This window comes from Argentina silus (assembly GCF_951799395.1).
Source record: "Argentina silus genome assembly, chromosome: X".
Lineage (NCBI taxonomy): Eukaryota > Metazoa > Chordata > Actinopteri > Argentiniformes > Argentinidae > Argentina > Argentina silus.
In genome coordinates, this window is record NC_139653.1 from 46,680,509 (window position 1) to 46,691,531 (window position 11,023).

The 11,023-nt window shown below is 46.9% G+C and overlaps 1 protein-coding gene across 1 annotated transcript in view; it reads left to right on the forward strand.

Annotated features, from left to right (window-relative positions):
• Nucleotides 1–11,023, forward strand: part of usp32 (ubiquitin specific peptidase 32) — a gene marked incomplete at its 5' end in the record, with an annotated part of 59,968 nt that overhangs the window by 29,675 nt on the left and 19,270 nt on the right. The window contains 12 exons of the mRNA XM_083694560.1: nt 237–415; nt 1,056–1,196; nt 1,719–1,878; nt 4,593–4,747; nt 5,104–5,185; nt 5,401–5,475; nt 7,470–7,608; nt 7,971–8,076; nt 8,534–8,707; nt 9,135–9,309; nt 9,994–10,145; nt 10,556–10,667. Coding sequence (XP_083550686.1) covers nt 237–415; nt 1,056–1,196; nt 1,719–1,878; nt 4,593–4,747; nt 5,104–5,185; nt 5,401–5,475; nt 7,470–7,608; nt 7,971–8,076; nt 8,534–8,707; nt 9,135–9,309; nt 9,994–10,145; nt 10,556–10,667 — 1,650 coding nt within the window. The remainder of the gene's footprint in view (nt 1–236; nt 416–1,055; nt 1,197–1,718; nt 1,879–4,592; nt 4,748–5,103; nt 5,186–5,400; nt 5,476–7,469; nt 7,609–7,970; nt 8,077–8,533; nt 8,708–9,134; nt 9,310–9,993; nt 10,146–10,555; nt 10,668–11,023) is intronic.

Below are 11,023 nucleotides of genomic sequence, written 5' to 3' on the forward strand. Positions count from 1 at the left end.
GTGTCTGTCTGTCAAGGTTGTCCTGACACTGGCGAACGCACAGGCCAAACGTTTGTCTACCTATAGGCCAAACGTTTGTCTACCTATCCCTGAATGAAATATGTACCGCTAAAAATAAACCTGAAACCTATTTTCTTTGGATGTGGACCAGCGACATTGTTTTGAAGTTCTATCTATAGCACATTTAGGTCGACGAACCCGTTACTGTAGTAACACTGTGTTGTCCCGGCCCCCAGGCGTGACCCCCCAGGCCGGCCCCTCGGCCACCGAGATGTGTTTCGCCCGGCAACACAACGTGTCAGACAACAACAACCAGTGCTTCTCGGGGGCCAACGGTCACATCCCCTCCCTCCTGGCAGCACAGAGACCTGGGGCTATCGACAACCAGCCGCTTGTCACCACGGAGCCCATGAAGGTAGGGGGAAGGTGTGTGTGTGTCTCTGTGTGTGTGTGTGTGGGTCCGTGTGTGTGTCTGTGTCTGTGTGTGTGTGTGTGTGTGTGTGTGTGTGTGTGGGTCTGTGTGTGTGTCTGTGTCTGTGTCTCTGTGTGTGTGTGTGTGTGTGGGTCCGTGTGTGTGTCTGTGTCTGTGTGTGTGTGTGTGTGTGTGTGTGTGTGTGTGGGTCCGTGTGTGTGTCCGCCCGCCTGCCTCCAGGAGCCTCTCCAGCCACCCCCTCTCCTGGCAGGGCCGTGAGAGCCCAGATGGTGCCTCTCCACCTGCCTCTCTATAGTCTCTTATCTCCCGGTCCTCTCCCTGATGATAAGGCCATTAGGACACTGGCTATCTCTCTAGCATTAGTAATATGAGACTGGAGAGGACAGAGGCGTATGTGTGTTAGTGTGTGTATGTATGTGTGTGTGTATGTGTGTGTACGTATACCACTGTGTGTGTGTGTGTGTGTGTGTGTGTGTGTGTGTGTGTGTGTGTGTGTGTAAACGTGTTAATATGTCTCCACAATCATGTGTCTATGCAGCAATACTTGTGTGTTACGTTTGTGTGTGTGTGTGTGTGCGTGCGTGTGTGTATCCTGCTCTCACCGCCCTCTCCCCTGCCCCAGGCGCCCACGTTGACCATGGAGGGCGGGAGGCTGAAGCGGTCCCTCCACCTGATGGCGGGCCGGGACTTTGAGACGGTACCAGAGCCCGTATGGAGGGCGCTGTACCACTGGTACGGTGCCAACCTCAGCCTGCCACGACCGGTACGTACCAGCCCATCCACCCACCCACACATCCGCCCACCCACCCACACATCCACCCACCCACACATCCGCCCACCCACCACAACCCCCATGTGGTGGTACTGGGCCGGATAGACATGCATTTAGAGCATGTGAACCAAACATTGATGAAAGACACACACACACACACACACACACATACACACACACACACACACACACACACACACACATACACACACATTTATATACACACACAAACACACACATTTATATGCACATACACTCACTCACATTCATGCACTCATACACACACGCACACCTACACACACATGATCTGGAGGAAGTTTTGTTTCTTTAGCTTATCCTCTCTTCTTCCTCCTCCTCTCCCATCCTTTCTTCCCCCCTCCTCCTCCTCCCCCCGCTCCTCCTCCTTCCCCCCATCCTCCTCCTCCCTTCCCCCCTCCTCCTCCTGTCTCAATCCTCTCTCTTCCCCTCTCCTCCCCCCCCACCCCATCCTCTTCCTCCTCTCCGTCTCCACAGGTGATCCTCCAGACCAAGACAGGCTGTCCCGAGCTGGAGCTCTTCCCCCGCTACCTGCTCTTCCTCCGGCAGCAGCCGGCGTCACGCACCCCCCAGTCCAACATCTGGGTCAATATGGGTATGACCAGCCTGCGAATGTTCCCTCAGCACCTTCCCAGAGGTAACGTAAGCCTGCAGCAAGAAGAAGGGCTTCTCTCCCGCCCCCCCCTTCCTCCTCCCTACCTCCGCCAAAGCTACTGCTACAGAGGCCCAGATCAAACCCCCCCTAACTGACTCAAGAATGGACTGATCCAGCCCACTAATCATCTGGCTAGAATGGGCCATGGAATGAACCATAAATGGTCCATAGGGGTGGCCACTGATCATACTAAAAGACGGCAGCCTTGCGCACCAAACTGTCGTTTTTTCTCCCTGCACATCCTCTACTGTTAAAAACAATTGTTAACCTGAATGACAAGTAAAACCCATCATAAATAATAGTACATTTTTACATTTTACATTTATGGCATTTAGCAGACGCCTTTATCCAAAGCGACGCACAACAGTACATGCCATTCAGCTGACGCTTTTATCCAAAGCGACTTACATTGAGTGCATACAGTTTTCAGTATATATGGTCCCATCGGGAATCAAACCCACAACCTAAGTGTTGTTAGCACCAGAGGAGGCTGGTGGAGGTAGAGGCTAGTGGAGGTAGAAATCGGAGGACGTGTTTGGTATCATTCCTCATTCCATTCCATGCATTACAATGAGCCCGTCCTCTGATTTCTACCTCCACCAGCCATCTTACCTATCAACAAGAGTTTCATGACAGTAGTGGTAGTAGTAGTAGTAGTAGTAGTAGTAGCAGTAGTAGTAGTAGTAGTAGTAGTAGTAGTAGTAGTAGTAATAGTAGCAGCAGTAGTATTAGTAGCAGTAGTAATAGTAGCAGCAGTAGTAGTAGTAGCAGTAGTAATAGTAGCAGCAGTAGTAGTAGTAGTAGCAGTAGTAATAGTAGCAGCAGTAGTAGTAGTAGCAGTAGTAGTAGTAGCAGTAGTAATAGTAATAGTAGCAGCAGTAGTAGTAGTAGCAGTAGTAATAGTAGCAGCAGTAGTAGTAGTAGCAGTAGTAATAGTAGCAGCAGTAGTAGTAGTAGCAGTAGTAATAGTAGCAGCAGTAGTAGTAGTAGCAGTAGTAATAGTAGCAGCAGTAGTAGTAGTAGCAGTAGTAATAGTAGCAGCAGTAGTAGTAGTAGCAGTAGTAATAGTAGCAGCAGTAGTAGTAGTAGCAGCAGTAGTAGTAGTAGTAGTAATAGTAGCAGCAGTAGTAGTAGTAGCAGTAGTAATAGTAGCAGCAGTAGTAGTAGCAGTAGTAATAGTAGCAGCAGTAGTAATAGTAGCAGCAGTAGTAGTAGCAGCAGTAGTAGTAGTAGCAGTAGTAGTAGTAGCAGTAGTAATAGTAGCAGCAGTAGTAGTAGCAGCAGTAGTAGTAGCAGCAGTAGTAGTAGTAGCAGTAGTAATAGTAGCAGCAGTAGTAGTAGTAGCAGTAGTAATAGTAGCAGCAGTAGTAGTAGTAGCAGTAGTAATAGTAGCAGCAGTAGTAGTAGTAGCAGTAGTAATAGTAGCAGCAGTAGTAGTAGTAGCAGCAGTAGTAGTAGTAGTAGTAATAGTAGCAGCAGTAGTAGTAGTAGCAGTAGTAATAGTAGCAGCAGTAGTAGTAGTAGCAGTAGTAATAGTAGCAGCAGTAGTAGTAGCAGTAGTAATAGTAGCAGCAGTAGTAGTAGTAGCAGTAGTAATAGTAGCAGCAGTAGTAGTAGCAGCAGTAGTAGTAGCAGCAGTAGTAGTAGCAGCAGTAGTAGTAATAGTAGCAGCAGTAGTAGTAGTAGTAGTAGTTGTAAGGTGTTAGCAGCACTGCTACATATTCTTCCCCCACTTCTATTTCTCGTTAGTCACATGTATCAATCAGTGAGGAGAGCGTAAAACAGAGATAAATAAAACAGAGATAAATAAAACAGAGATAAGTGAAACAGAGATATGATAATCAGACTGGGGACGCTCGCAAAGGCACTAGCATCTAGCTTTAGAGTGCTGATCCAATCGGACCGGAGCTATCCGGTTCCTGGCCACATCAGAGCCTGAGGCCCCGATGGAGTTCTGGCTGCAGTCAGACACCACAATGACCAGGCATAGAAATAGACCAGCATAGAAATAGAATAGCATAGAAATAGAACCGCTAGAAGAGAAACTTATGGTAATTTATGGCACACACTGAACAGACAGACTGTGCTGGGAGAAAATAAAATTTAAAAAAAACAAGAGTTGATTTGGGTTTTTGATTTATGTTGATTAAGTGTGCTGTTGCTTTTTTGAAGTTTTGCCAATCACAATGAAATGAGATGCAAGTGAAAATCAATAACCACTTCAGTTTTTGTTTTTTTATTAATTGTTTTACCTGGACTAATTATGTTTTTATTTACTATTGATTGAATCAAATTAGGATTCTTTGCACTAATGAGTTGATTGACAAATCAGTCTGCTGAATCACCTAGACGGCCCTTTCTTGCTGCTTTCTTACAACTAATCCTCAACCAGCAGATTGCATCATCTGTGCGTGTTGCATCGTCCTCTGTTATATGTACAGGTGTGTGTCTGTCTGTGTGTGTCTCTGTGTATATGTGTGTGTGTGTGTGTGTGTGTCTGTGTGTGTGTGTCTGTGTCTGTGTGGGTGTGTGTCTCTGTGTATATATGTGTGTGTGTGTGTGTGTGCGCCTGTGTGTGTGCCGATTCTAATAAGTGTGTGTGTGCATGCATGCACCTGAGTAGTTTGTGATGTTGGCAACACATGGTCCACTAAAGGCTGGAGCATTCTCCCCACACCCCCTCCTCCCTCCTCCAGGCAACGTGCCCTCCCCCAACGCCCCTCTGAAGCGGGTCCTGGCCTACACGGGCTGCTACAGCCGCATGGACACCATCAAGGACATACACCTGTACCTGGCCCAGAGGCTCCGCATCAAGGACGAGGACATGAGGCTATGGCTCTACATCAGCGAGGTGTGTGTGTGTGTGTGTGTGTGTGTGTGTGTGTGTGTGTGTGTGTTTACGACCTCAAGTCCCACAGCAGCCTCATTCATTAGTGCAGAGTTTCTATATATAGTGTGTGTATGTGTGTGTATATATATATATATATATATATATATATATATACACACACACACAGTACCAGTCAAAAGTTTGGCCACAAACTTGCCAAGAGTGTGCAAAGCTGTACACGATCACAGGCTAAGATCTTTTTTGGTGTTTATTTGATCAACAACAAAAAGAAAGAGAGAAAATAAAACAACCCCATTTTCAGTTATCTTTTTGTCCTGGAGATTCTGAAAGTCTTTTCAAACTGTTCCTCTCCCTAGAACTACCTCACGCTCCTGGATGACGAAGACCACACTCTGGAGGGCTTGAAGATTCAGGACGAGCAGCACCTCGTTATCGAGGGTACATCACAACTAAAAAGCGCACCGCTCTTTAAATCTTGTCAATCTACAGAATTAATTAAACTGTTATCTTTCTGTGCTCTTGCTGACTGGGCCGAAATGTAAAAGCAAAAACATAATCGTTTTAATGAAAAAAAAAAAAAAAGAGAGAGAATGAATGAAAACAGAACGAGAGCGACGAATCAGGGAAATCTCCGTCTTTGTTTCTGTGTTTAGTTCGTAACAAAGACATGAGCTGGCCCGAGGAGATGTCCTTCATTGCCAACAGCAGCAAAATGGACCGACACAAAGGTAAAAAGGAAACCCTCCTTGTCTCTGACAACCACAGGCTTTGGCTCCAGCCCATCACTCACACCTGATTCAATGAGTTGAAAGCAGGTGGTCGTGCAAGTCAGACGAGTTGCCTCCCGGCTAATCATCTACTCAACTATTTGCTTCTGTGTCCTGTTGACAGAACAGGAGGGATATGCACGCACACACACACACACACACACACTATCCTGCTATCATTATTCCTCTGATTCTGATTCCTCCATTTCAAACCCCGCCTCCCCAAACTTATGATTTGTCCTCCTGAGTGTCTGTCTGTAGAAGACCCCCCTCCCCCATATTTGTGATTTGTCCTCCTGAGTGTCTGTCTGTAGAAGACCCCCCTCCCCCATATTTGTGATTTATCCTCCTGAGTGTCTGTCTGTAGAAGACCCCCCTCCCCCATATTTGTTTTCCTCCCTTCTTGAACTTAAACTTCTCGTTATACATTTTTTCATACCTTCATACCGTCCTCAAATATATATATATATATATATATATATTTTTTTTTTACATTTTTCTACTATAAAATTAATACAATAAAAGTATTTTTTTTTAGTATTAGTATTTAGTATTACTTTTATTGTATTAATTTATAGTAGAAAAATGTAAAATAAAAAAAATTAAAAAGGTTGCGGGAGTCGTCTTTGCGCCATATTAATCTACATTAAAAACGTAATTATTTATGTGGTGACTGCTATACCGTATGACATTTAGCCTAGACAATCATTTAAACTTTACATCCTGACCACAGCTTGACAAATTAAACTAAACATTTGGATAGCATAATATGATTGCTTAATAAGAAGCATCACGGGCTGCATTCATAATAATATAACTTGTCTCATAGCCTATAGGCTACATGACAGGACGTCATTTGCCCATGAAATATTGATTTAGTTACCGTTACGAGACAGTGCTCTGGGAGTCCTCGGTGCCAGCTGTGAGAGAAGACGGCGGTAATGGCACTGCAGACTCCGTGGGCCCGCTCTATCCGTTGCCTCTGGTCCTGCACTGCGTTTCTCACCGCCAGATTGAGGTTGTGGCCAAAATAGTTCACCCATGGCCAATTCAGGGCCCTGATGGCGGCTGCAATGTTAGGAGCATTGTATGGCTTATTATGTTGTTATGGCTGAGAATTTATTCGCATCCAACTGCCGCGCGGAGTGCGTCAATAACGTCCACCGTGTGGTTTTCTGGGGAAAAAAAAGCTAATCTGTAGGCATTTTGACTGTAGTTTCCAGTCGGGTGCGACAAAGTGGACGGTTAACAACGTGTATGGCGTCGTGTTAACTGACGACCACATATCCGTTGTCAGCGAATACCTGTCTGAACCCGACAGCAGCACTACAGACAGATTTCCCATCCGTGCAGCTGCTAATGGGTGTTTCAGTTTGAGGTGCGGGTGTGGATTAGTGTTCCCATCTCTGGCCGTCATCTTTTTCATGCAAATCTTGCAAATAACCTTGTCCAAATCTGCATGCTCTCCTTTATCGTCGGGTCGGAACACGCAATGCTGCCGTATAGCATCAGTGGCATTTTAGTCATTAACGGTAGTGATCTTTTTATTCTCCTACTCTAACCTGAGGTGGAAGAGGTCACATTCAACACCCCAAGTTACACTACTTTCTCCGACCACGCCGGCAGCTGCGCTGACAAACAGCGCTTAATTTGGCAGTTTGATAGATAATGGAGCAGACGTTTTATGATGGTATTGAAAAGCATACTGTGGGCATTTTCAAACCTTAGCCAAACGGCCCTACATTACCTGAACGTGAGAAAAATATAGTTTTCTTCCTTTCTCTAGCACTGTGACTGCCGATGGCACTTGTTCTTCGCTTACGATGACTGATGTCGTTGATTCACTTACATTAGACAAATATACTTAGTCGCTCTGGATAAAAGCGTCTGCTAAATGACTTAAATGTAAAATGTATAATATGCTACTGTGTTGTGTTTGTCTGCCTCCCCTCCAGTCCCTACGGAGAAAGGTGCCACTGGCCTCAGTAACCTAGGCAACACGTGCTTCATGAACTCCAGTATTCAGTGTGTGAGCAACACCAAGCCCCTCACAGACTACTTCATCTCCGGAAGACACCTCTATGAGCTCAACAGGTGTGTGTGTCCGTGTGTGTCTGCGTGTGTGTCTGTCCATCTGTGTGTGTCCGCGCGTGTGTCTGTCTGTCCGTCTGTGTGTGTGTGTCCGTCTGTGTGTGTCCGTGTGTGTGCGTCCGCGTGTGTGTGTGTCCGCGTGTGTGTCTGTGTGCCTGTGTGCGTGTCCGCTTGTGTGTGTCTTTGTGTGTGTGTGTGTGTGTGTGTGTCGGCGTGTGTGTGTTTCTGTTGTGTGAAATTATAGCATTTTACATAAGTTATTAACGGCCGCTAAGGCTACCTCTCAATCAGGAGAACAAGAAGAATATACAGTGTCAGTCGATAACTAACCAGAAGTTGTTGTTGTGGTGGTGTCGTCACTCCAGGACCAACCCCATCGGGATGCGTGGCCACATGGCTAAGTGTTATGGTGACCTGGTTATGGAGCTGTGGAACGGAACCCAGAAGAACGTGGCCCCGCTGAAACTCAGGGTGGGTTCTCTTCCCCGCCTCCAAGGCCTTTGTTACATCATCAAGTTCAACGCATGATTGAAAAGGGGGAAAGTCGATGTGTATACTGTTGTTTTGATGACTGTCATATGAGCTAATGAACGAAATGTCATACGCTTTTTGGGCTTCGACGTTTTTGACTTACTTCTTAACGCAAGACAAATTTAAAGTCAAAAACATCAACAGACAGTGATCAGAGTGATATGAGTCATTTTGTTTGGACTGTTTAGTCGTGACATTGATGTAAAGTGTCTGAGTACTGAGAAAAGCGCTATAGAAAATAATTGTATTATTATTATATAATTATGATGTTATTATTATGCTATTATTATTATTATTCATATTTTCTGCCTCCCATCAGTGGACGAGTATTGAGAAAAGCACAATAGAAAATAAATGTATTATTATTCATATATTCATATTTTCTGCCTCCCATCAGTGGACGATAGCCAAGTATGCACCGCGCTTCAATGGCTTCCAGCAGCAGGACTCTCAGGAGCTTCTGGCGTTCCTGCTGGACGGCCTCCACGAGGACCTCAACCGCGTCCACGAGAAGCCCTACGTGGAGCTGAAGGACAGCGACCTGCGGCCCGACTGGGAAGTGGCTTCAGAGGTCAGAGGTCACACCTCCCTGTGTGTGCGTGCGTGCGTGCGTGTGTGTGTAGGGGGGTGGGCAGGCATTTGCAGCCGCCATTTGACCACATAGAAAACGTCAATACAGCTTACTCCATTAGCGAAGCGTGTCTTAAGGACTAAATGACTTGTAATGAGTGTGTGTATTGATGTCCAGTTTTAGTGGAGCCGGGTGGGGTGGGTGGGTTTGTGGTTGTCAGTTATTTTTGCCTGTTTGAAGTTAGAAGGGATTTGCAGGGTTAGTGGTTTCACAATTTTGTGTGTGTGTGTTTGTGTGTGTCTTGTCTGTCTGTGTGAGTGTGTGTGTCTCTGTCTGTCTCTCTTACTGTCTCTCTGTCCGTGTGCGTGTATGCGTGTATGCGTGTGTTTATGTGCGTGCGTGTGTGTGTGTGTGTGTTCCCTGGCAGGCGTGGGAGAACCACCTGCGTAGGAACCGCTCCATCGTGGTGGACCTGTTCCACGGCCAGCTCAAGTCCCAGGTGAAGTGCAAGACGTGTGGCCACATCAGCGCCCGCTTCGACCCCTTCAACTTCCTCTCCCTGCCCCTGCCCATGGACAGCTCTATGCACCTGGAGATCACCGGTGAGATTCCAACATCTCACAACACACCCTCTACTACTCTACTACATTTAAGTACACTTGGGCCCAGTTCAAGATCAACTCCTGAGTCCTGAGACACACTCAAGATGACTCCTGAGTCCTGAGACACACACTCAAGATGACTCCTGAGTCCTGACCCTAGCTTTTTATCCCTGATACTTTCTTTACGGTGTGAGAGATATGTCAGAAACAACCGGCCACGTGTAGATCAGGGGAGGCTGGTGGAGGCAGAAATCGGAGGATGGGGCTTTCCCATTCCATGCATGGACAATGAGCCCCGTCCTCCGATTTCTACCTCCACCGGCCTCCACTGGTGTAGATGGAGATTTACTACAGTAAATGGGTTATTCACATCGGATGCTTTGTGCAAAGGTTAGGACGAGGAGTTGATTATGAACTTTTAATGATCTGCTCTTGGACATGGCGTATGGGAGGCATCTACAGATATGTGATTGAGGTGTGTGTCTGTGTGTCTCTGTCTGGGTGTGTATTCGTCTGTGTGTGTCTGTGTGTGTGTCTCTGTGTCTGGGTGTGTGTGTGTGTGTGTGTGTGTGTGTGCGCGCGTCCGTGTCTGTGTGTGTACGTGTATGTTTATGTGTGCGTCCGTGTCCGTGTCTGTGTGTGTGTCCGTGTGTGTGTGTGTGTGTGTGTGTGTGTGTGTGTCAGTTATCCAGCTGGACGGCTCCACGCCGGTGCGGTACGGGCTGAGGCTGAACATGGATGAGAAGTACACAGGTCTGAAGAAGCAGCTGAGTGAACTGTGTAGTCTGAAGCCTGAGCAGATCCTCCTGGCCGAGGTCCACACCTCCAACATCAAGGTGAGTTTACGCAGGATATACACACCACAGACGTTCAACTATACCCAAGACAATACCACAATATCCAATGATATGCATCATTGTGTTCATATCCATCCATGCATGGGCAGAATTGCATTCATCTTCCATATACTGTAAAACCTCCAATAGGAGTCCCCAGTCGTAGCTGGACCACTAATGACATTCTGTATGAAGAATCTGAATGCGATACTCATTCGTTCACATAACTTGTAGACTGTTTGTTTATTTAATATGGGTGTGTGTGTGTGTGTGTGTGTGTGTGTGTGTGTGTGTGTGTGTATATCTGTGTGTGTGTGTGTGTGTGTGCGCCTTTGTGTGTGTGTGTGTGTGTGTGTGTGCGTGCCTGCCTGCCTGCCTGCCTGCCTGCCTGCCTGCCTTTCTGCATGTAGAACTTCCCCCAGGACAACCAGAAGGTGCGTCTGTCGGTGAACGGGTTCCTGTGTGCGTTTGAGATCCCAGTGCCAGGATCTCCAACCTCTCTCACTTCTCCAACACAAACAGGTGAGACACACTAGTCTAGGACACTGACACACTGCCCTGGCACTGACACACTGGTCTAGGACACTGACACACTGGTCTAGGACACTGACACACTGCCCTGGCACTGACACACTGGTCTAGGACACTGACACACTAGTCTCGGACACTGACACACTGCCCTGGCACTGACACACTGGTCTAGGACACTGACACACTGCCCTGGCACTGACACACTGGTCTAGGACACTGACACACTGGTCTAGGACACTGACACACTGCCCTGGCACTGACACACTGGTCTAGGACACTGACACACTAGTCTAGGACACTGACACACTGCCCTGGCACTGACACACTGGTCTAGGACACTGACACAC